Source organism: Phoxinus phoxinus (assembly GCF_949152265.1).
Source record: "Phoxinus phoxinus genome assembly, chromosome: 17".
Taxonomy (NCBI): domain Eukaryota; kingdom Metazoa; phylum Chordata; class Actinopteri; order Cypriniformes; family Leuciscidae; genus Phoxinus; species Phoxinus phoxinus.
Window position 1 is genome coordinate 5,465,185 of NC_136892.1, and position 26,706 is coordinate 5,491,890.

The 26,706-nt window shown below is 39.5% G+C and overlaps 2 protein-coding genes across 2 annotated transcripts in view; one reads left to right on the forward strand and one right to left on the reverse strand.

Annotated features, from left to right (window-relative positions):
- Positions 1–18,920: 18,920 nt before the first annotated feature.
- LOC306984978 (uncharacterized protein) lies at positions 18,921–26,698 on the reverse strand. The gene is made up of 5 exons (XM_079586795.1): positions 26,094–26,698; positions 24,917–25,008; positions 23,623–23,670; positions 21,953–22,096; positions 18,921–19,899 (listed from the first exon to the last, which is right to left on the reverse strand). The coding sequence occupies exons 1-5, from the start codon at positions 26,107–26,109 to the stop codon at positions 19,759–19,761; spliced, it is 441 nt and encodes a 146-aa protein (XP_079442921.1). The 5' UTR covers positions 26,110–26,698; the 3' UTR covers positions 18,921–19,758.
- The window catches only part of rad50 (RAD50 homolog, double strand break repair protein), a 43,542-nt gene continuing 42,790 nt past the window's right edge, over positions 25,955–26,706 (forward strand). The window contains exon 1 of the mRNA XM_079586794.1: positions 25,955–26,038. The gene's annotated coding sequence lies outside the window, so the exon portion shown is untranslated. The remainder of the gene's footprint in view (positions 26,039–26,706) is intronic.

Sequence of the window (26,706 nt, forward strand, 5' to 3'; positions counted from 1 at the left end):
ATGAAAGTGCTATAGCACAAATGTTATTTCTCGTGCCATTTATACACCAAAAATAGTTTCTGCATGCATATGATATGCACTGTAATTACCCCTTGGGTAGGATTAGGGCTGTGGAATGCGTGCGTATTATACGCCATAAAGTGCGTATCATCATATGCACGCAAAAACAATTTTTGGCGTAAATGGCATGAGAAAAAAAAATTGTGCTAAAAATATATCCGAATGCATGCTTTTTTTTCTGTTTACACGGTCATAGAACACATCCGATCTGTGACACATATGAGCAAAAAATCGGAATTGGGTCACATTTCACTGACAGTGTAAACGAGGCCAGAGTGTCGGCCCAGATCCGGCCCACATTATATGTTGCTTTCTGGGATGATCCTTCAGAAATCATTCTAATATGCCGATTTGGTGCTCAATTATTAAGAATGGTTCTTTTAGCATTAGGTAAGTGCCTATTACTAACACAATCCAATCTGAGGTTAATTAACACATAGTTCGACCGGACATAACTGTTTTATATAAATATAGGTTATGTGTGTTTGTGCACGTGATATCAGGAAGCAACGTAATACGCACATGACGACAGGAGGTGACGGCGGTGTGTAAATCGAGTTACTCCTCCCACTTCTGCTAGTTTTACTGAGATATCGAATCCCGTGCGAATTGCCCATTAATATTACAGACGTCCTGTGGTAAAATTACATTACTCCATCTACCCTTGTAAAGTTAATCCCGTCTGAATAGGGCTTTAGACGAGTAAATGGAGTCTTTTATGGATCCTGGAGAAGCAACTGCTTGAGCACTCTTTAAATGCTCTAGGTATTTAATTAATATTTAATTAGACCTGAAGCTCCCCTGCGGTTTCCCTAGGGGTTGAGTTTGATGGTGAGAGTCTTTGGCAATAATATTATGGCGTTCTCATATGTGACCCTGGATCACAAAACCAGTCACATGTCGCACGGGTGTATTTGTGGCAAATAGCCAACAATACATTGTATGGGGAAAAATTATCCATTTTTCTTTTATGCCAAAAATCATTAGGATATTAAGTAAACATCAAGTTCCATGAAGATATTTAGTAAATTTATTACCGTAAATATGTAAAACATTTATTTTTGTGAGTGAATGCAGCACAATCGTGACCATAAATGGACAACTTTAAAGATGATTTCTAAATGTTTTGATTTTTTTGCACCCTCAGATTCCAGATTTTCAAATAGTTGTATCTCAGCCGAATATTGTCCTATAGGCTACTAATAAACCATACATCAATAGAAAGCTTATTTATTCAGCTTTTTTCAAAAAATGTACCTGTGTGATTGGTTTTGTGGTCCAGGGTCGCATATTTGCTTCCCTTCTGAAGAAGATAAGGGTTGCATTCTCCCCCTGGAAGTAGTGGTAATATCGAAGGTCATAGTTTATATTGCCCCTTTGGGAGGCTACTCCCTGAGGCCGGTGGCGAGGTGCTGACATATTTTCTAAGAGCTCTGCTCTTGGGGCCTTATAAGACTGACGGCTGTCCCGCAAGTAAGGGAGTAATGTTTTATTAAAGGCCTTCCCTTACTATAAAGCATAGGAGCTTGGGTGTCTTCTCCTACTATTGGAAAACTTTGGCTTAGGGAGTGGCGCCACTATAAAATATACAAGTCATTTTGGTGTGCCCTTGGGGTTGATACACTCTGATTCGTAATCCATGGAGTCAATTTATGATATGCCCATTATATTTATGCATATTCACAGCTTAGATTCCTTAGGCAGGCATTCCCTTAGCATTGCGTAGTGGGTCTTGTTGCAATGCCTAGGGCTTGACAGCACATCTCCTTCAGGCAAAAGTGTTGATGACGTGTATTTCGGCCACCCTTTACTGATGGGCGCATCAGTTGTGACGTCATGGACTGCAGTCCGCCACTGGTTTATTTGAATGTGTTTACATGTGCTACATATGTCGTCCCCATTGTGTCAACTCCATGACACAGCGTCTCGTTTCCCTTATCAGAGAGCCGGGATTACATACGTTATAAACGTAACCTAGACATTTTCACTGCTTTAAAGAAAATTTTCTCTTTTGAAATATATATATTTTTAACATTATAAAATGCCTTTACTTTCATATATACTTTCATTTTATACACTCACCGGCCACTTTATAAGGTAGGCCTACACCTGTTCAAATGGTTGTTAATTTAAATATCTAATTAGCCAATCACATGGCAGAAACTCAATGCATTTAGGAATGAAAGCAGATGGTCAAGACAATCTGCTGAAGTTCAAACTGAACATCAGAATGGGGAAGAAAGGAGATTTGAGTGACTTTGTACATGGCATGGTTGTTAATACCAGACGGGCTGGTCTGAGTTTCTCAGAAACTGCTTATCTACTGACATTTTCACACACAACCATCCGAAAAGAGAAAATATCCGTGTGCGAAATACCTTGTTGATGTCAGAGGTCAGAGGAGAATGGCGAGGCTGGTTCGAGCTGATAGAAAGGCAAAAGTAGCTTAAATAACTGCTTGTTACAACCAAGGTCTGCAGAAGAGCATCTCTGAACACACAACACATCCTACCTTGAAGCAGAAGGGCAACAACAGCAGAAGACACACCGGTGACACTCCTGTCAGATGAGAACAGAAAAATTGGACAATAGAAAATTGGAAAAACGTTGCCTGGCCTGATGAGTCTTGATTTCTGCTGTGATATTCAGATGGTAAGGACAGAATTTGGCATAAACAACATAAAAGCGTGGATCCATCCTGCCTTGTATCAACGGTTCAGCCTGCTGGTGGTGTAATGGTGTGTGCGATATTTTCTTGGCACACTTTGTGCCAATTGAGCATAATTTAAACGCCACAGACGACCTGAGTATTCTTGCTGACCATGTCCATCCCTTTATGACCACAGTGTATCATCTTCTGAAAGCTACTTCCAGCAGGATAACGTGGCATGTCACAAAGCTCAAATCATCTCAAACTGGTTCATATACTCAAGTCACAGTCACCAGATCTAAATCCAATAGAGCACATTTGAGATGTGAAGGAACGGGAGATTCGCATCATGGATGAGCAGCCGACAAATCTGCAGCAACTGTGTGATGCGATCATGTCAATATGGACCAACATCTCTGAGGAATGTTCCCAGCACCTTGTTGAATCTCTGCCATGAAGAATTAAGGCAGTTCTGAAGGCAAGAGGGGGTCAAACCCTGTACTAGCAAGGTGAACCTTATAAAGTGGCTGGCAAGAGTGTATATACTGTGTGTGTATTATACTGTACATATAAACACACACAAACGTTATACAGAAACTATGAGACTGAACAAAATTTAACCAATATAAATTTTATACGATAAAAAGGCCAACAAATTCCATAGCTCTTTTCAATAAGTCCAGTAACCAACCTAGAAACTGCAGAACACCCAAACATCCACCTAGCAACCACACACAATACCTAAGCTGCTTATTAATATGTGAATCAAGTGGCATACCAACATGTAGAAATTAGGGCTGTGAATCGATTAAAAAAAAAACTAATTAATTGCACAATTTGCTGTGATTAATTGCAATTTATTGCATTTCCCCCAAGCTTGTAATCATCAATATTTAAACGTAGAATAACCTAATTGAATTAAACAACACAGGAAAAAAAGGAACAGAAAATAGCCCTATATTCAAATAATATTAAACATCAATATATCAATATATTATTCTTTATTCAGTTCTGTGCAACATACTCCGTTTTTTTATTGTTTTTTTTTACTAATTATCAAAATAAAGAATAGTCCTACAAAGCTAATATTACGCATGTAATTAGAGCAGGTCATTTTACCATTGTTGCACAGCATGGCTATACCAGCTCAGTAGGGCTCTTGCAAACAGAAGTCTACTACTGAGAAATTTCATGTTATTCGAGCGGACTTTGCTTTTCCAGTGCGTGATCGGTACATGATTGAACGACAGAGCAGAATGCGCGGCGCAAACACGGAGCGGAACATTGAGCAGAGAGCGCAGCGCACTCACACACATGCACACACGGCTGATCGCCGAACATGGAGGGGCGGGGGGCATATTTTCACTCTTTTTTCTATTTCGGCCAAAAAACGAAAATGCCATTTTCGGCAAATAATTTTCGGCGGCCGAAAATTCGGTGCATCCAGCTTCTATGGTATTTGAATTCAGATTTGCTAATTGTACACAGCATCTTTGTTTTGTCAAACGCACCATCAGGCAACTTTTTAAAGCAGAGCTATGCATTTTATGGAATTTCTTCGCTATATTCTCACTTTTTGCTCTCATGTTTCTCAATAGAGCTCCCCCTACAGGTTCGGAATAGATTTTTGACAACACTGTCGTAAAAACTTGTTGTATACGACTCAGATACCAGAGGCTAGTAGATCAACGACATCAAAGCAGACGGGACGTCTTCTTTAACGTCTTCTTCATTCGGGTTCAAACAGCGTGAGGGAGCGCAATAATGACAGAATTTTAGCAGATTTCTTTTTGCCGTAAAGCAATTCGTTACATCGCGAGACTTGATATCGCGCGATACTTTCTGGCACTGTGGCCGGCGGCCCAAAGTTGCAAGTGTGGTTTTTCCGCTCACAGGCAATAGGGGTAAGCGAGACGACCACCATTCAACCCGAAAAAAAGTCATATAACCATTCCAATGACTCCAAAGCTGTTCAGTTAAGGTAAATTAAGCTAAGAAAAACCTGCAAAGTTCCCCTTTAAATGCAGACATTCCTCCTAAAACTCTAAAACCCGCAATAGGAACTAGTCATTAAAAAGTGCTGCTTTAATTGCGTTTTTTTTATTTAATTTATGCATTAAAGATCTCAAATTAATCACAAAGATTAACGTGTTAATTCCCCCAGCCCTAGTAGAAATACATTTATATCATAGAGCGGAGCCCTAAAGAACCTCATGAATATGTGTCAATGTGAAGCATCACACTATAAACCACCCACTACACAGTACCCAGTACCACTCACATTTTCCGGTTATAATAATTAATTTTATTTTTTGGCTTTAGTGACCTCAAGTCAATATGATGGACAATGATGATATTCATATTCTGGGTCATCATGAACCAGAATATGAAAATCATCACTGTCTATCATATTGACTTAAGGTCACTTAAGCCGAAAAATAAAATTATATTGATATGTGGCTAACACATGCATGGCACACAAATGAGCATGATCTAACAAAAAGAAGATTAGATACGGTATTTGCACTGAAAAGCAACTTCAAATGACTTTCCCTGTCTAGTAAGACAGGCCTTGCTCTCTAATCAGTCTGGGAACCATGAGGAGGCAAAAGCAGACATTTGCCGAAGTAATGAGTGTCCCTAATGACACTGAGTTCATTTAATTTGTCCTCAGGATGGCAATGATTGGACTCCATTATGACCTTGGTGCCGTAATTAAACTGCAGCCTGGTGATATTCTACACACTGGCATGTAGTTGTCAGTAGTGATTATCAGCAATGAGAGAAAGGGAGTGACAAGCTACAACTTTTCTGGCAACCAAAGAAAAGCCTTTTCAAAGGCAGCTACTTTTTCTGAGAATGATGTGTCATTAAAAAAGCAAAGCGATGCAGACAGGTCCATTAGCAGGCCAAAGGCGCACGGGGTGGGAGAGCAAATTAATCAAACTACTTTCTACAATTTAAATGTGTGCTAAATTGGATAGGCGAAAGGGCCCGCATTTCAAACAGCAACCGGGCCGCCGTTTGACTCAAGTCTTTGGGGCGAACAAGTGACCTTGGCGTTTAATCATCAGCCGTTTCAACTTTGATGTTTGGACTGACATTTCCGGCAATCCAATTTACACCCGTTCACACTTTTAACAGCCGGTCAATTGGTCCAACGCAGTCCTACATATTTTATTTGGAAATATATTGATTTTTTTTTTTTTTTCACCACTTGGCCACCTAATACCAATACTGCTCAGCCACCAACTGAATTAATCTTGTTCAGGGATTGAGCATTATGTTTAATCTCTCGCTTCACCGAGCATTTTCAGATGATAATTGGCTGGGGGGGTTTTCTTGAGAAGATGTAACATTTCAGGGGAAATTGGGAATGATGAAAATTGAAAGCAAACACTTTGATGATTTACATAAATCATCATGAAAATGGAGTAAATCAACTGCATTTTTTTTTTTTTTTGAAAAGCCTTTTATTTCTTTTCAACAGATTGTCTATAGGAAATGCAATATGTCTATCCGTACCCTTAGGCTGTGTCTGCAAAATAGAGGTTGCTCTATGTTCTCTATGCATTTGAACATGGTTAAAAATAGCCCTGGATCATGTGACAACAAATATCATGTGACGGCAAAGAGCATTTGGCAGGAATTCAAGCGTAGAGTGCACATTGAATATGGGGTCATATAAGCAATATAACTGTAATGAGATTTCTACTTTCACAACTGACCTTTTATATTCACCCTTTCCTTCTTGCTGATTACAAATAATTTTTGAATGATTTTTTGGCAGTTTCTCTGGATTTTGTTGGGCTTGCTTTCCAATATATCTGTAACCTGAATGGGGGGAAAATAGATGGCAATCATTCTGATAACAAGTGAAAGAGTCAACTTTCTAGCTGCAGCTTGGTCTTGCATAAATAACTTTACATTTTCAATTCTCTTTGGGCCAGCATGAACATGTGGCCTGCCTCTTTGAAGTAATCTTTAATATTATATTAATCGAATATTAATTTAAAGAAAAGGTCCTTCTAATTTATTTTTCTATTAGAAGTACAAAGGTAAACATACATTTTATATAGGTCTACATGCTGAGATGTAGTTTCATATTGGAGATATTAAGGAATCTGTATTATTTTCAATATCTATGCAACGGCAGCTATAGCATGTTGTTGTTTACCTCAGACAACAGTTTCGACTAGTTGCGCATTTTCTTTAGGACAACTGTAACAATTAAAACATTTTAAAAGTCACCATCGTTCTGATGTTTTAACACCTTCAAACTTAAAGCTTTCAGAGCTTCAAGCTTGTCAATTCTACATCATAGTTATATAGAACAAAGATTATTGGAGTACGTTTCACAAGAAAATGCTATTTCAGGCTTTTCCCATGAGCCTGGTTTGGGTACGCTTGCCAGGAAGATGTTAGGTGGTTGCTAACTGGAAGAACACCATTTATAATGGTCAAAAGATTTTATTCTTGATTCGAAATATATTATTAGAATATAAACTTGTCTTAAAGAAAATGCACAACCCAAGTCAAAGAGCCCAGGATGCTCCTTCAATGTAAATTGCAAAAAACTTTTTTAGTTTTTTGGCCATTTATTGTTCAAAATTGGGCCACAACAACCCGCTAATTTCTGTCTGTATTGCACAAACGGTGCTGAATGAGTTACGCGATTAAGTTTAATACGTTCGCGCTACTATCTTATGAGTCTTCAAATGTTTAATCTATTTTGAAACAAGTTCTCAAATACTTTAGTGGTGCAAAAAGGAAGAGATAAAAGGCCAAATAAACACGTCTCTTTGATCGCAAGACCTCAGCTTTAAATAACTAACAGTCTTTGGTCATTCAGTCAAAGTCTTGAAGGAGTTTTACCATCAATTTATATGAGATTCTAGTCAGACGAAAAATAATAACTTGGGGGGACTGGCAGAAGTCTCACCCGGGTCACTGACATCTCCTCTCATCTCCTGAACTCACTGAAGTTCTGGTCTTTGATCCCTAGCTAGTATGTAGCGCCTCACGCAGAACGCTCACGGCCACCCATGTGAGATATATGATATTCTGCTTTATGCAAAATGGAGTAATGGAATGAAACTACTGCAATGTTAAAGCCCCTTTAAGGCAAGTCAGTCTGCTTGGTGGCCATTTTCATATTATAAAGCCCCTTGGCTTTTTGACTATTTGACTACCCATGACTATTTCCAGCCTTGTAAGTACTGATTGAAAGAGGAAAGATCAAACTCTACAAAACTGTTGGTCAAGTTTACATTCTAATAATGTATTTCAAATCAAGAATAAAATCTCTTCACCATTATAAATAGTGTTCTTTGAGTCCAATCATGAAAATAAATTGTAAAACTAGAGTAAAATCATCCATTAGTTCTTTAACTGTAAATTGGGATTGCTGGTATTAATGCTGGTATTAATGGTATTAAAATGCTGTTCTTTTGAACTTTCTATTCAAATTCTGGAAAAGTATAACCGTTTGAACAAAAATTCAACCATCAACATTGATCATAATGAGCTTTGTTTCTTGAGCACCAGAGCACCAGATCGTCTGATGCATATGGCACACTCAACCGGAGACACTTCAGGATTTTCAAAGTCGTCATCTGGTTGGTTCAATAATACAGGATGTCCGGGAGACGTGTGTGTCGTGTTCTTTAATGGCCCGTCTGGAAACAAATGCTGTGACACCAAACCCCCTTGTGGAAGAAAAACGCTGTCTTGTTTACAACTGTGACAATGAGCGCTTACAGCATGAATGATTTCTGAAGGATCATGTGACACTGAGGCTGCGTGTCCACCAAAGCGTTTTTTAGCCTGCTGAAAACCAAGCTATGTGCGCTTGAGAGCGTTTTGGCAGCGCAGTTTTTTTTAAATTGAGACGCTTTGTTGCTACGATACAGAATATCCGTTGGTCGGTGTGGTATTAGTCCCGCCCCTCTTCCATTGTGATTGGTCGGTTGGGTAAAAAGTGACAGTGATAAGCGCTGCGTTTTACCCAAAGTTGAATATTCTTCAACTCTCACGACCTGTAAAAAACGGCGAACGCTCAGCGTTTCAGCGTGAAAAAGACGCTCAGCGCCTCGTTACGCTCATGATGTTTAAAATACGCGGCGCTCCCATTGAAAACAATTGAAAAAACACGCCAGCCGTGTGAAAAAACCCTTTGGTGGACACACGGCCTGAAGACTGGAGTAATAATTCTGAAAATGTAGCTTTGCATAGGAATAAACTTAATTTTAAAATATAAATGAAAGCTTTAGCGTAAGTTCTGCCAGGAAAACTCAATTGTTGCGTCACTTATTATATTCTCATCTATCCAATCACGTTTTAATACTAGAAGTATAAAAGACCCGTACTTACACTTGTCTGAGTTCGCAGATGCTGATGCTTCACTCACCTCCATCCACCCCACCACCACCAAGATGATTTCTTCCCTCCACCAACAAGATGGGTTCCTCCGTCTATCCTCCCTATCACCATAGGATTTCCCCTTCAACCTCCCCACCACCACCAGGATGGTCCCTTCCAATACCGCACAAGGGGGGTCGGCTATGTCCCCGCCATCTTCAGGCGGGAAATGCTGAATCCGTACCCTCGGATTACGAGTTACGGGCGGGCCCTACGCCAAAGAACTTTATTGCATATGTGCTTGCTGGGCTGTTAATAAATTGTCGAGTATCTATTCTCCCGAGTCTTTCTGGTAGAACTAAAGAGAAAGTTATTATAAATTGTAATAATATTCCACAGTATTACTGTTTTTATATTTACCTGCTTGTTCAAAAAAATGCAGTCTTGATGAGCATCTGAGGCTTCTTTCAAAAACATTAAAAACATCCCAACACCAGCCTTTTAAATGGTAGTGCTCTTCCTAAGAAATCTAGTTTAAAACCAGTTTCAGGCACTCCAAAATCAATAATCTTAATAATGCCTATTTCTCCGTAGAATAAGTTTAGAATAACTTTCAACCAGTCTATCAGACACTGTTTTTAATCTCCCAATCAACTGGCTTTAAATCGCATGCCCTGATGCCTTCTTTTCTCGATATAGACAGTTTTTTTTTTAGATTTCACACTCAGCCAATGTCTCCAAACGCGGAGTCAAAGCAGCGAAATATGGTATCTGTCTTGGCTGAAGCTTGTTAAATCAGTGTTAGTGAGCTGCCTCCTCTCTCGCTGTCTCTATTTTGTGTAACAGAGCTGTGTAGTGTCTGCTAGAAACCATCCGAGTCCCAACGGATCCAGCTGATTTGCTTCCCAACCCACCTCGAAATAACTTCCTGCCCACGTACCACACTTCACCTGCCTGCGCTTTTGTTTCTGGATCCTGATAAGGAACTTTATATGTGTAGGCTTCAGGTACTGTATACCTTTACATGTTTTATACATTGCATACTTGTGACATATATTCAGTTATTTTAGTCTTAGTTTCATTTTCATTGACCTTCAGTTTGTCTCTATCCATTTTTTGCACGCCAGTCTTTAGTTGTCATAGTAACTAATTTGATTTGTCCTCCTGTTCTGGTGTGTGCACCTCATTATCATTTGTATATAAGTTCATGTATGTTCCCCTTTAGTTGATCCGGTCTCATTAATGCTAGCATTGTGTTTCTTTGCCTGCCTTGATTTGAGTTTACTCATGTGGATAATTAAAGACTTTCTTAATCTGATCTTCATCATTATCGTGTGTTCTCTGCAACCGTGCATGACAGATGACCGGACCAACTATGAATTTTGCAGCACAGTTTGCTGCTTTGGCCCACAGTGGCCATAACTGAATGAATTACACACACTAGTTCAGCCGATGCTGAAATCTTTATATTGGATCAGGACTAACTATTACCACTCAGTAGACCTCCCAAACATCAAAGGACTAAGCTGGAGGAAGGCCATCATCAAGTGTCTGGAGAGTGTCAACCCCCTATCCAAACCTCAGCCACAGCCAGGCCCAGAGCCCAGCCCGTCACCAGCCCGATCGACGGATACTACGCCAGAGCCCCCCGCAGACTGGAAGCTAATGCCTACCGCAACGTGTGAGTCTGTGCCCGAGGAAGGGAGGACAGTGCCCACCGCTTTGTTTAGTTGGGTTTTGTGCTGCTCTATAATCTCTTTCTCAGTCTTAAATCAATCCTGACACCCAGTCATCATCGTCATCGTCCCCAATCAGTCCCTCAGTAGGTGCTTCTCAATACTCAAATTGATGCTTCCTCGTTTTCTCGCTCCTCCGTCCTCCAGCCTGTGACCCGAAAAACCGATCGAATTCAGCCATCTTGAAGGACATCTCAATTCTCTAATTGCACCGCGAGGAGGTGAGGAACGAGGAGTGAGGAAGCTTCCAGAGGAGTCATAAGCGAGGATGCACAGGTGTATACCATGCGGAAGTCTTTCTTGTCGAGAAACCTGACACACGTATAAATTCTCCTCCCACTTCACACGTCACATTTCTTATTTGTGCATCCTCGTTTCCTTTCCTCGTTTCTCAGCTCCACCCCCTGCAGGATGCGAGGGAAGACTGCAAGGAAAGAAAATGAGGACGGAGGAATCGTTTATTTGTAAATTGGAATATTCTTGATCACTTGAGCGTCATCAGCTGCGCTCAAAGGATCTGCCCTTATGTTGTTAAAGTTTGGTTATTTAAGAAATTAATAAATAATAAAGATAAAGCAAGATTCCCTGTTTATATATGTTGATATATACGGTTTATTTAAACTGTTAAGGGTAAAGCATAAATTTCAAATTTTGTGACAGATGTGAAGGGGGAGGAGAATGTATACATGCTTCAGGTTTCTCGACAAGAAAGACTTCTTCATAGGAGACCTCAGTGGATCCTCACTCATCGCTCTTCTGGAAGCTTCCTTAGTCCTCGTTCCTCGTGGTTCAATAGAGGATTGAGATGTCCGGGTCACAGGCTGGAGGACAGAGGACCGAGAAAGCATCTATTGATCCAGACGAGAAAAGGAATAACGCTGGTGTCTACCTCTCTTCACAGCGACATCACATACGGCGCTTGGCCAGGAGGATCCTTCAATCTGCACAGCAGAGTAAGTAGTTCAACAACAGGTATATATTCTTGGAAGGAGTGATGGGGCTTACGGCTGGAAGATGCTTCGGTCCAGACGAGGAAAGGAATAACTCTGGTGTCCACCTCTCTTCACAGCGACGTCACATACGGCGCTTGGCCAGGAGGATCTTTCAATCTGCACAGCAGAGTAAGTAGTTCAACAACAGGTATATGTTCTTGGAAGGAGTGATGGGGCTTACGGCTGGAAGATGCTTCGGTCCAGACGAGGAAAGGAATAACTCTGGTGTCCACCTCTCTTCACAGAGGCATCATAGACGGCGCTTGACCAGGAGGATCCTTCAATCTGCACAGCAGAGTAAGTAGTTCAACAACAGGTATATGGTCTTAGAACGAGTGAGGGGCTTACGGCTGGAAGATGCTTCGGTCCAGACGAGGAAAGGAATAACTCTGGTGTCCACCTCTCTTCACAGCAGCATCACATACAGCGCTTGGCCAGGAGGATCCTTCAATCTGCACAGCAGAGTAAGTAGTTCAACAACAGGTATATGGTCTTAGAACGAGTGAGGGGCTTACGGCTGGAAGATGCTTCGGTCCAGACGAGGAAAGGAATAACTCTGGTGTCCACCTCTCTTCACAGCAGCATCACATACAGCGCTTGGCCAGGAGGATCCTTCAATCTGCACAGCAGAGTAAGTAGTTTAACAACAGGTATATGGTCTTAGAACGAGTGAGGGGCTTACGGCTGGGAGATGCTTCGGTCCAGACAAGGAAAGGAATAACTCTGGTGTCCACCTCTCTCTCACGGCGACATCACATACAGCGTTTGACCAGGAGGATCCTTCAATCTACACAGCAGAGTAAGTTAATACATATACACACGATCTTCCAGCAGGTAGGGAGGATCTTCACACCGGACGCCTGGATTGCTTTGTTACGGTGACAGTGGTGGGCTTTCGAGATGGTGAGCGTACGGCATTAACTCTGCATATATTCCCCACACCCTGAAACTTCACTTCAAGCAATGTCTTGTGCAAACACACCACTTCAGGCACTGCATATCCACTCTTAGTGACCAAATAGAGCCAGCACTCACCCAACGATTGCTCCTTCCACTGTCAGGCTGGAGTCCCACCCAGTAGCGAGGAAGTGCGAATGCCTCCTTACTGACCCGGGGACCAAGCGTTTCCTTGCCCACACTCGAAGGAGAAACGAGAGTTCAACGGATCCCTTAATCCACACACTCTCCGGTGATACAACCCCCGTGATCAATCCACTTCACAACGTTATATCAATCTCAGTGCAGGTACATGCATTCAATCAAATTCCCGATCATATTACTTAGCTTCCCTCAGATGATAATGGCGTGACTTGGTCTGCACTTGGTCCTCGTAACTCACTCTCTTTCCGTCCTCAGTATCTCCACTCGATCGCTGTTATATCGGCCGCACAGCCGAACGGCCAAGCCCCACAACAATCCTCAGATGCCTTAGCACGCCAGCCCAACCGTCAAAGAGATCCACTTCTCTCAGGGGAACACATCCGAAGAAAAGGACAACCAGGAATAACGACCGGAAGAACGAACAACCCGTGGGAATCACCAACTTCCTGGTCTCTGCACTTCCTTTTTATACGGTTACTCCGCCTCTATAATCCTCGCGCAGATCCCAACATCTAACCCTCCGCACCAGATGTCAATCCGTCATTAGCGTTGTTATGGTGACATTATGCGCAACCCGGAAGTGGACCGGTGTTACAATAACACCGTCCCGGGGGGAACACAATTCCAGCGGGACTCAGTTCCGCTTGTACTTCGTCACCCCGTGACATACGAGTTTTGAGAAACGTAAACTACATTGTTTAAAGTGTTTAATAAGTTACTGTTATTACGGAGATGTAAAAAAGTTTGCTTCAAGTTACGTCTGTGTGTCGCATCACGTGTGCTAGTTGCGCATTTCATGCTAGTGATGGAGACAATGCGGTCTCAGACAGATGGCGCAATATTAGAGTGAATCCACAAATAATATGTATTTTGGTTAAATAAGTCAATGATTACAAGTTGTAAGTGCCAAATGACTGTGAAGACGAGGATGAGTGTGTTTGTACAAAAAAATGTATTAGAATAATTTTTGCAAACATGAACACATTTTTAGGGTTTATTCACGTGGAAAATGTCATATAGGTATGTTATAAGTGAATATTTTATAGTATGGTTTATAATATGGTTAATTTGTGGACACAGTAGTAAATGAAAATACTGTATGTAATTCTGTTATATATTGTGATTATTCTTGAAGTGATGCGCTGTCATTGATTGACATAAAAGTACTTGAACTGTTTTAAATGGTTATAATAAAACAATACAGACTCTGATGATTGAAGCAGCAGCAGCAGCTCAGTGTCTTGTATTAATATATATATATACATACAGTGGGGAGAACAAGTATTTGATACACTGCTGATTTTGCAGGTTTTCCCACTTACAAAGCATGTAGAAGTCTGTAACTTTTATCATAGGTACTCTTTAACTGTGAGTGATGGAATCTAAAACAAAAATCCAGAAAATCACATTGTATGACTTTTAAGAAATTAATTTGCATTTTATTGCATGCCATAAGTATTTGATACATCAGAAAAGCAGAAGTTAATATTTGGTACAGAAACCTTTGTTTGCAATTACAGAGATCATATGTTTCCTGTAGTTCTTGACCAGGTTTGCACACACTGCCGCAGGGATTTTGGCCCACTCCTCCATACAGACCTTCTCCAGATCCTTGAGGTTTCGGGGCTGTCACTGGGCAATACGGAATTTCAGCTCTCTCCAAAATATTTTCTATTGGGTTCAGGTCTGGAGACTGGCTAGGCCACTCCAGGACCTTGAGATGCTTCTTACGGAGCCACTCCTTAGTTGCCCTGGCTGTGTGTTTCGGGTCGTTGTCATGCTGGAAGACCCAGCCACGACCCATCTTCAATGCTCTTACTGAGGAAAGGAGGTTGTTGGCCAAGATCTCGCGATACATGGCCCCATCCATCCTCCCCTCAATACGGTGCAGTCGTCCTGTCCCCTTTGCAGAAAAGCATCCCCAAAGAATGATGTTTCCACCTCCATGCTTCACGGTTGGGATGGTGTTCTTGGGGATGTACTCATCCTTCTTCTTCCTCCAAACACAGAGAGTGGAGTTTAGACCAAAAAGCTCTATTTTTGTCTCATCAGACCACATGACCTTCTCCCAATTCTCCTCTGGATCATCCAGATGGTCATTGGCAAACTTCAGATGGACCTGGACATGCGCTGGCAGGACTTTAATCCATGACGGCGTAGTGTGTTACTAATGGTTTTCTTTGAGACTGTGGTCCTAGCTCTCTTCAGGTCTTAGACCAGGTCCTGCCGTGTAGTTCTGGGCTGATCCCTCACCTTCCTCATGATCATTGATGCCCCACAAGGGGTAGATCTTGCATGGTGCCCCAGACCGAGGGAGATTGACCGTCACCTTGAACTTCTTCCATTTTCTAATAATTGCGCCAACAGTTGTTGCCTTCTCACCAAGCTGCTTGCCTAATGTCCTGTAGCCCATCCCAGTCTTGTGCAGGTCTACAATTTTATCCCTGATGTCCTTACACAGCTCTTTGGTCTTGGCCTTTGTGGAGAGGTTGGAGTCTGTTTGATTGAGTGTGTGGACAGGTGTCTTTAATACAGGTAACGAGTTCAAACAGGTGCAGTTAATACAGGTAATGAGTGGAGAACAGGAGGGATTCTTTGGCCCTGTCCACACGGAGACGCGTTTAGCTGTATACATACAAATTTTGTGTCATATTGGCGTTTCATCCAGACGGATCCGTCGTTTTGAGAGACTGAAACGGCTATTTTTTTAAACCGGGTCCCAGAGTGGATGAATCTGAAAACGGCACGCTTGCGTTTTCGTGTGTACAGCCAATCCGTATATTTTGTGAAACGATGATGTCATCACCCCACGTGCCGACTAGTCAGACACTGCTTAGTCACGTAACAGCAACAACACCTGCCGACTACATGCTTGTATAATAATATAATATAATGCTGCAGAAGCTACTGAGCCTCTTTTATTCCATTATTTACAGTATTATTTACTTTAATGTATTTTTATTTTATTTATTTATATTTTTCTTATGCTATGGTGCTGGTCTGATTAAGACATTTCGTATTTTGTAGGGATGGGCATTTCAAGTAAAAATAATATTCGACGATCACTGGGAATTATTTGATTATTAGGCTATTCAAAAAACGCACCCCTGCCCCACATGCTCACCGGCAAAACAGTTCGCTTAAATTCCACTCCGACATTAAATTTCTCAGTAAGCCTTGTAGCCATTAAAGAAAATGTATTTAGTTTCATATTTATGTTTAAATAATATGTTATTTTTTTATTTCATCTATGTTGATTTATGAAAGTGAACAGCATGAGTAATCATAAGATGCGCAATATATCGGGAGACATAATTTTGACCACATTACGTTTTGTTTTGTATAAAGCCTTTCTTTAATGTGAATTTTTAATGTAAATTGTATCTTAATTTTAATCAATGTTTCATCAACCAATTGCCTGGATTTAATAAAAAAGAAGCAAATATAGCAGACAATATAATCAGGACATGGACGCGCCGGCGCAATATAACTTGCATTGTTCGTGAACTGGAACTTGTCTCATAAATGAACCAAAACTCAGAAATATATTTATAGAATGCTTGAAATGTCTACTTTTAAACAATTAAAATGTCTCCTTGCTATATTTGACACATTAATTACTTTTGCCGGTTCTTTGTGGCAAGCTTTAGGAGTCCGCCAACTAATAGAATATCGTGACTCATCCCCATTTTGTACCAGGCCATTTATGGTTGTTCATATTGTTTAATAAAGTTATTGGTAAAAAAGAAAAGAAGAAGCTACCGTGCCTAATATTATCAAAGTCTTCTTCTCCATTTTTATTGTATCTCTATGGCAGAATTACAGCGGCACATACTGGTCTGGGATGTATACTACATCGTTTTGAGTCGGTTTCAGTGGTTTCGTGTGTACGCAGATATTTCTTGAGACGACGCCGTGTTTACGAAATTCTTTTTTAGAACGAGGCAAAAAAAAACATCGGATAGGGAAAGCTCTGGCTTCGTGTGGATGTGGCCTTTTAGTTTGCTTCTATCCAGTTTCCTTTTGCTTTTGTTCTAGTGCCCACCAGTCATGCAGGTAAACATTTTCTTTAAAAATATTTTTTTGTATTTATTTTGAGGTTTTATTTTTAAATTATTAATTAGAATTTTATATTTGTATGATTTAAATAATTAATAGCTTTCATTAAACTCACAAACTCCCTGCAGTTCCTTCACGAACCCCATAATGTAATACTTAATGCACTTTGTGTTGTTGATAACAAATAATGGAATTAATTTTCTTTCTTTTTGTATTTGTATATTAATATGGTAAAAGATTATCCTTTTCAAATCAATGTGATAAACAAGTTAGGTAAAAAATAATATAAAAGTAATCGGATTAGATTACCTTAAATGATTATTGTAATGGATTACGTTACTAACTACTATTTTTGTCATGTAGTTTGAAATCAGTAACTTAATTTGTATGTAATCTATCCAGCACTGTATATGCTTTCAAGTACAGCTTTAGGGGCTGTTTTCATGGGAATCTCATTAAAGGGGTGGTTTACTGCTTTTGTTCTTTGCATGATTGTATTTATGGGGTGCAATATAACATGTCTTCGTTTTTTTTTTTTTTTTTAAGACTTATTTTTCATCAATTTGACCTTTATTGTAAGCCGCTTTCTCCTCTGTCATTTGAACGACCGGTTGACTTCCTGATTCTATGAAACCACTCCCTCAGAAACAGGCATGGGCTCAGATTGGTTAGTTGGGCTGGTGTGTTGTAATTGGCTAAACTGCGCAGTGCACGTTCTCCGGAAACTTCACGCCCATCACCTTTACGGGTGAAAGTTGCATGTGCTCTGGTCAAATGTAAATAATGGTTTCAATACTGCCGTACAGTTTGAGCCAGAAAGCGGCAATGAAGAGAGTCAAGCAGAACCTCCCCAAACACGGCTCTATACAAAACGTTTCTGAATGGTATATTTTTTTTTATTATTATTATTCTATTCTACTATTATTATATAATCATTTCGATGCGCTGTTACTTGAAAATGCCACTGCTGACACTTGTTAGCTTTTGAGATACGTTTTTCTCCTGATTAAACATTTAATATAACAGAATAAATGACTGAGTAATACCGCAGCTGAAGTTTGCTGTTGCGATTACATATATTTTTTTTTTTTACTTTATACACGTTTGTCTTATACACAAAATAGCATCGAACTAACTGGCTACTATAAACAGCTTTGGCATTGGTTCACGTTCTTGATCAAATCGAAAAATTACTTCATAAAGTATACATGGAAAATACATTTACAAAATTAGTACATAATTACAAATTGCAGGTTCAAAATGTTTGTACGCGTTTGTCATAGACACACGAAATAGCATAATTAAGTGGCTATAACGCGAGCGCTGGGATTTGTTTACGTCCCTGATAAAACTAAAACATTATGTCTGAAATTATACATGTAAACATTTAAAATGATTAAGTCTTACTTACAGGTTGTGGCCCAACAACGGCTGCCTCTGCGTTTAAAATTGGAACTGCTTCATGTTTTAGAAACAGTTTCTTGTTTAATCCGGTATTGAATTCGTGGAGATTCTGGAAGCTGTCTTCCGTAAAATGCGCAGCACAGAGAGCTACGATTGTAATTTTCAGGAACATAATAAAACAGAAATTTTAGCCATTGTTGACGAACTACAGCGTCCGTAGGAAGCCCGAACACCGAAGACATGACAGCTGGGTGAGAATAACACACTTTCGACGGCATGGCTACAGCTCTCCACTATAACTCTTCCTCTTCCACGAAGCTGCAGAAATATGGCCACGCCCCATTTTTTGCATATTCCGGAGGGAGGGTTGATGTAAATGTATGGGTTAGCTACGTATAAAACCCGGGAAGTATCTCGTTGTAGTCCCATTCGAGTCGTTTTTGTAGGCATTAAACTTCCTGATTTTTAAAAGACGATATCTCTGCTTACGTTGAACTTTCAGCGCAGCAACTTTGCAGATACTGTTCATGCACCAACAGCAACATTACACACTATTTAAAATGAAAAAAGTGAAATCGCAATCAACCACCCCTTTAATAACTACATTCCATAATCATGACAGACTCTATTATTTCCAATACAAAATTAATATATTTTTTTTTGTGTTGATATACCATGACCGACAAGTCTCACAAAAGCAAGATGGCCAAAGAGGCTTTTTGTTTTCACCAGCTTGTTTTAGCAAACAGAGCCAGACAGGAAATAGAAACTAATCAATGTTAATGTCTGCTGCTTTTAAGATATAATCTTGTAACTTACTCATTACTACATAATCGAATCACATCCAACCGCATTTCACTGACTCACACAACTATTTGTTCCCCCACATCTGTTAAAATGAAGTGGCAGCCCATGGAAGTTTGAAGGACACTGCCTTCTTCTGCCAACTTGACTACACTCTTAAAAATAAAGGTTTTTTATTGGCATTGACGGTTCCATAAAGATTCTTAATAGTGTAAAAAGGTTCTTCAGCATATTAAAATATTTTTTTAAAAAAAGGGGGAAAAGGATTACGTTAAGAACTGATCACTGAAAGTTATCGCTAAAAGGTATTTTTATTGGCATCGCAGCGAAACCTTTCTTTTTAAGAGTGTAAATAAATATATTGCACCAAAAGCACATCAAAGAGAAAGCTTCCCAAGTTATGGTCACACATTATTATTTATTGCAGCATTATTAAAGAAATCACGTAGTAGCATGTGGTCGAAAGCACTTATCAATATTAGATTTCAACTTTGAGGTTGTCCTGCTAAGCCATTTACTGTATAAAAGCAATAGATGGACAATTAAACAGCTATTTAATGCAATGATCGAAATTGAAGGCAAAGCGAATGAATCAAAAGTCACTGCTGGTTATGCATTTGGACATCCAGTCCTGGAAAAATGTGAAACATCGACGGATGAACGTCAACTCTTGATTAGTCCTCAAATTAATCTTGCGAACCATGACTTTGTCTCTTAGACAGTGTTCTCCGATCTTGCAAAACAACACAAAGGGAAGAAAAATACACATACCTGAATACATCATTGGGCCAACTTTCAAGGCAAATACAAAGGCTATATATTTGAATGAGAGAGAGAGAGAGAGAGAGAGAGAGAGAGAGAGAGAGAGAGAGAGAGAGAGAGAGAGAGAGAGAGAGAGAGAGAGAGAGAGAGAGAGAGAGAGAGAGAGAGAGAGAGATGGGCCGATAGACCAACGCTACTTTTGCGTCATCGAAGGGTAACGCCCCTTTTTGGGGGAAGACAAACGGATTCCCCTGAGAACAGAACTCGCTCTAATAAGTTTCTTGACAGCAAAAATGGTACAAATATACACACTCTTTGCCGGCCGAGGACCGTGAGTGGTATTTAAAGAAGCTACTGGATATGGGGATACAGAGGTGTCCCTTTGAAATGGTCGAAAACTGGATTAATGACCCCACGCAGTGGCCAAATATGAACTATTCAGAGTTTCAGACATCTAGCACTGTCTCGTGGAATCACCAAATAACGTTAGCCTATTTTTTTTGTCATTAACACACTCACAGTATGACAAACTAGACGATGTCTAGAGGAGTCGGTGGTTTACTTGGATCATATTTCACTTGATTTAAGCTATTGACATTTAAGCTATTCACAAAACTATGTCAATAGCTTAAAATAAATCAAGTGAAATATGATCCAAGTAAGTTAAACCACCGACTCCTTTTGACATGGCCTCATCGTCTAGTTTGTCATACTGTGAGTGTGTTAATGACAAAAAATAGGCTACTTACTCTTCAAATACCGCTCACGGTCCTCGGCCGGCAAAGAGAGTGTGTATGTTTGTGCCATTTTTGCTTTTTAAGAAACTTTGCAGATCTAGAGCGAGTTCTGTTCTCAGGGGAATCTGTTTGTTTTCCCCCAAAAAGGGGCGTTACCCTTCGATGACGCAAAAGTAGCGTTGGTCTATAGACGATGGCTGACAGACATCACTATGTTGATCCCCATGTTTCCATGGTGACGCATCATGCTTGGCACGTGATTAGCCACAGCCAAAAAAGCGCTGTATGACAGATGTAGTGCTTTAATTTCCAAATATTGACAAACTTGCTTACCATGTCATCAACTATCTTATATTCCCATTCTCAAATACTTGTGAGTGAGTTTGTTTTGTCGTTTAAAAACCTTTATAAATTATCTTGATCTGTAACGTGAGATGGGCGCCGCCATGTTTGTTTGGGCCGCAGTTCAGAGAGTCCTGTCTGTTGGATTTATTACAGAACGTGAATTCATCAGTTTCTCCCGAATTACATGAAAGTAAGAGTGTAAGTAACTTTAAAGTTTACTCTATTCTTCACTGGGAGAAGAATAGAGTAAACTTTAAAGTTACTTACACACTGTGATGTGAAAAAAACAAGTCTGCAAATATATTTGAATGGATTGTTATCGCTGCTTCCATAAACACCATTGTGTATTTTACAAACTATAAATGCATTGGTTTGCTATTAATTATATGTACTTATACCATGGTCTGGGTGAATACTCGATTCTGATTGGCTGCAGGGTGTCCGTTAAAAAGTGATAGAGGACACCTCTATCACTCCGCTGCGCGTCGGCCGGTTCACACCTCGCCGTCGTCCACTAAAACCTGACAATGGACACCTCGTCGGGCATTAACTCTTACTTAAATGTCTGAAACCTAAAATTAACATTATGTGAATATAGTTGTGATATATGACAAGCGCTAAGTGCGTCCGTCAAAGTGCGTCCGCGTGCCAAAATCGAAATTACTGATGAGATGTAGAGGAAAATATCTAGTGGAAATGAGAATGTTATGTTAACCCCCCCACCCCTTCACTATGTCATCGTCCATCGTGATGTTTCACTGTAGACATCGTCTGATGCCAAATTGGTAGACATCACCCAACCCTGAGAGAGAGAGAGAGAGAGAGAGAGAGAGAGAGAGAGAGAGAGAGAGAGAGAGAGAGAGAGAGAGAGAGAGAGAGAGAGAGAGAGAGAGAGAGAGAGAGAGAGAGACACACACACACACACACACACATCTCGCTTACCGAATTCTGAAGGAGAAATCTGATGTTGTGCTGTAAGAGTCTGAGAGCAGTGCGAGATTCGACAGCGCCGTCTTGATCAGTGATTTCTGCTGACACTAATGTCTTCAGAAGCTCTTGAGCAATGAACTCTTTACAGCTGCACATCTGAAAGAAAGCAGGCCAAGTCTTGTTCATACACAGTATATGATATGTGGCCCTGGATCACAAAACCAGTCACATGTTGCACGGGTGTATTTGTGGCAATAGCCAATACATTGGGTCAAAATTATAGATTTTTCTTTTATGCCAAAAATCATTAGGATATTAAGTAAAGATCATGATCCATGAAGATATTTTGTAAATTTCCTACCGTAAATATATAAAACATGTATTTTTGTGAGTGAATGCAGCACAATCGTGAACATAAATGCACAACTTTAAAAACGATTTTCTCAATGTTAAGATTTTTTTGCACCCTCAGATTCCAGATTTTCAATAGTTGTATCTCGGCCAAATATTGTCCTATCATAACAAACCACACATCAATAGGAAGCTTATTTATTCAGCCTCCATTTGATGTATAAATCTCAATTTCCAAAAATTAACCATGTGACTGGTTTGGTGGTCCAGGTTCACATATCATCCTCTATAGACGAATCCGACGAGCGTTCTGTGTAGGCTGCCATCTTGTGGCGTCGCCATTACTGAGCTGTTACCGGTATGTAAACAAACCTCCGTGATAACGCACCCTCGATGACAGCTACAGCCAGGCAGAATGACTTGTTGGGTTGATGATGTTAGACAGTGGCCTCCAGTCACAGATGAAGGTACAAACGATCTTACAGATTATTTATGAAAATAGCTTGGCAATAACTATGCTAGCTAGGCTAACGTTAGCTAACGAGGAAACTATAAAAAGATCTGTCCATTTGGCAACAATAAATAAATGAATGACATCAAATAAACGAATTCATGTTTTTCATTTGTGTCCATTATTTATCTCATTTTCACATTGCAAAAGGCAAGGGTAAGATACAGCTAGAAAGTATACATAATATCGACCAATTAGTGTTTTTAAACCATGGAAAGAGGTCAATATAACAGCAGAACAGTGTCACATAACGTTACATTTAGCTCAGGAAAGCCATTAATGACCATAGCATGTTAATTGAATAGAAAAAATAGCTAGAGAGGAGATTTTGCTGAGCACTATATTACATATTTATTATATTTTTTACTTTTGTCATTAAATAATTGTTATTATTATAACAAAAACTGCATTATATTTAATTTAATTTGTTATTTTAAACCTTTAATAATACCAGCAGATTGGGCCGTCTATGTTTACAGCATTACAGAAATCTGTGTAAACCGTATGGCACCGGACAGGGGCAGTCGACCCGGGGTATTTTATGTAACTCACAAGGTTTACTCTTCCAAACTGAAATTGTACTGCCACCACTGAAACAATTGATAACGGAACATGTTTTCCCACTCGACATTATAAAAGTTACACGTTAGTGACAGTCGTAAATCGCGGGCTGTTTATTCCAGTGGACGCAAGTTGCAACTAAACCAATAGGAGGCAATGGCGCAACGCTACCCAGCAACAGCTCAGTTATGGCGCCCGCTTTACTTCCGGTAGTGTCGCCGGATTCGTCTATAGGCCTGTTAAGCTACTTAAAACTCACCACTCCACTTTCAATATGCACATCCGGCATGTATACTGCATTCGTATCCTTAAAAAGATGCAGAAAATTACAGTGTGAGTCTTTAAAAAACGGTTTGTTTATAGTGTAAATGCAGACATTTTAAGTGACAATTGACAAACTTTTTTAAGGGTGCGTCTCATTCATTTTCCTAGTTCAGTAGTGAGGGAACTGATCAGGGAGTCGGCCATTTTAAGAGCCATATACACATAGCCGGGTATTTAGAGAAACGAACATCGTGCACACAACCCGCATAAATACGCCGTCGAGCGCCATCATAACTATGCCAAACCTATGGGCGGCAGTGTAGGGAGAAGGATAAAGCCATGCAAGCCAATCAGAATCCTCAGAATCGACCAGAGAGAACCTAAAACCCCGTTTCTCCCAGTTGACACGACAACATATAACCGGCGTTTTCAGAAATCTCCACTTTGGCCGGAGTTTTTAGAAATAATCGTTTTCTGGGATAAAAACGGCGTTTTCGTGTAAATGACAGGCCAAAACGCAGAGAAATATCTGCGTTTTCCCATCGTGTAAACGGGGCCTCAATCTTTCCAGTGCACTGAAGCGTTTACTCCCTATGAAGTCCCACAATGCAGACCTGTAGCCTATGAGTTTCTTTCTTTTGTTGAACACAAAAAGAAGATATTTTGTAGAATGTTAGTAACAAGACAGTTGATGGACCCCATTGACTTAAGAAAAAAATAATATGTAAGTCAATGGCTATCATCAACTGTCTGGTCACTAACATTATTCAAAATATCTTCTTTTGTGCTCAACAGAAAAAAGAAACTCATACAGGTTTGGAACAACATGACAAAATTTTCATTTTTGGGTTAACTATCCCTGATGGAAGTTCGGAAGCACGAAACATAAATCATGTGAGATGGGACCCACACATAATGACGCGCGGTATATGTTTTTTAAATACAAACCATTATTAAATCATATTTCAGCATAAACATTCATCGCTAGACAGGTAATAAACATAACATGTATCATTTATTTACGGCTGAAATGTTTCACGTACATTACAAGAAAAGTATGTATCATAATGTAGGCCTACTGTAAATAACATAATAAAGATCTCAGTGCTGATGTTGTTCATAAACACCAGTAGTGCTGTTGTATAGTGAGGACGTTGTCATACTGTCCTCACCAGTGTCTGAATTAATGCACACGGTATACTGGTTCACGGCCTAGAAAACTAGGCGGCTGGTTGAGACGCACCCTGAGTAAGATTGTCATGTTTATGTTCACTGAGCATGTTACTTACAAATGTGAAGAGATGTGCATAATCCATGAGGTCTCTGAGGTGGTAAAGTGCCTCACGTATCGTGTCATCCCCCTGAGCCATGTGCTGCAATGCTACAAAGGAAAACAGCACAGTTGGAACAGTTTTTGGGACCTGGGAATATATATTATATTATATGTGTACTGTATGTCAATTAGTGAATTAGCATGCTAATTCATTCTAGAAACATGCTAGCAATAATAATAAAAAACATCCATTTTTTTCTGAGAGACTGTATTGCCTTCAAAACCTTCAAAATAATTCAAACTACTTGCAATTGAACATTTTGAAACGGCTTCAAACGGAAAACCTTCAAACTTCAAGATTTTAAAACATCTTCACACTTTCTGGTCAGGCTTTCTGAAACCAATCAAAATTGGTCTTGACAAAATGGATGCCAATTCACTAATCAGCATATTAGAATGATTGGAAAGCTGCTTTGAAAGCTGAAGGAAAGCTGCTTTGAAACTCTCTGTATTGTTAAAAGTGCTATATAAATGAAGGTGACTTGACTTGACCATGTGACACTGAAGACTGGAGTAGTGATGCTGAAAATTCAGCTTTGACAACACAGGAATAAGTTACATTTTAAAATAGAAAATAGTTATTCTAAATTATAATGATACTTCACAAGGTATTTTTTTTTTAATAATCTTAATTTTCATTTAAATAATCTTAATTCTTCCAAACTGTAGATTCTTGGTTTTATTATATCCTCACCCTCGTGACTCTACTCACTTTCTTCAAGCTGGAAATTAATCTCATTTGAAGAAAACGTATGTATATAAAAAAATAAAATAAAAATCCTTATCAAATCGCAGTGAAACACCGCCACCAAGTGGACGGATGTGGTGATGACAACGACAATAAACTTTATATGGGAAAACCATAGACAGTATATAAACGGGGAAAACGTGCCTGACGAATGAATGTGAATATAAATAAAATATGCGGGAAAATTCGCAGTGTTTTTAAATTATATATTTTTATAAAAATCAATTTAGATTAATGAGCTAAATTACAGTATTTTGTCGTTTTGGGAAGCCAACGAAATATAAAATGTGACTCCACACACATCAGAGTACTTTTCACCTCTTTCACACGGTCAGTTAATCAATACTATCTAAATCTATAAATGAATCTACTTTGGAGTACTTACAGACAAGAAACAGCATGAGAGGGAAGATTTGAGCGATTGTGGGTGGAGGTTTGCAGGTCTCTGAACACCTTTGAAATCATTGAATACGCGAACACGATTCGACCATTTCGTGCTTAACGCTCTTCTTCATCCACATCTACAAACCAAACTTTGGTAATGTTCATGTTGATACTGTTAAACTAACCCACAGTTTCCTCATGAAAGTTGCATCTCGTGACAAAAGCATATGTTTTGAGAATGTGCTGCTAATAAACCATGAGTTCTGAAAGCAATTACAACTCATGATAGGCTAACTAATAATCTTACATTGGCTGTGTTCAAAATAGCACTACTTCAACAAATCCTGCTTTAATGTAGGCTATAATATAACAACAACTACAAAGTTCAATATTTTAAGTCAGCTGTGGGAATTGTCCTTACAAATCAAAACAGTGCGTGGAATTGTAATATGTTCGGGAAAATAAGAGAATATAATTTATTTATTTTCCCCTCAATATTATTTTATTATATATACAAAATACAATTGCTTGTAATTTATGTATTCGTTATTAAATTAGAAGAATCGCTGGTAAGATATTTTTTATTATAATAAAATTGCATTGTGGGATATGTA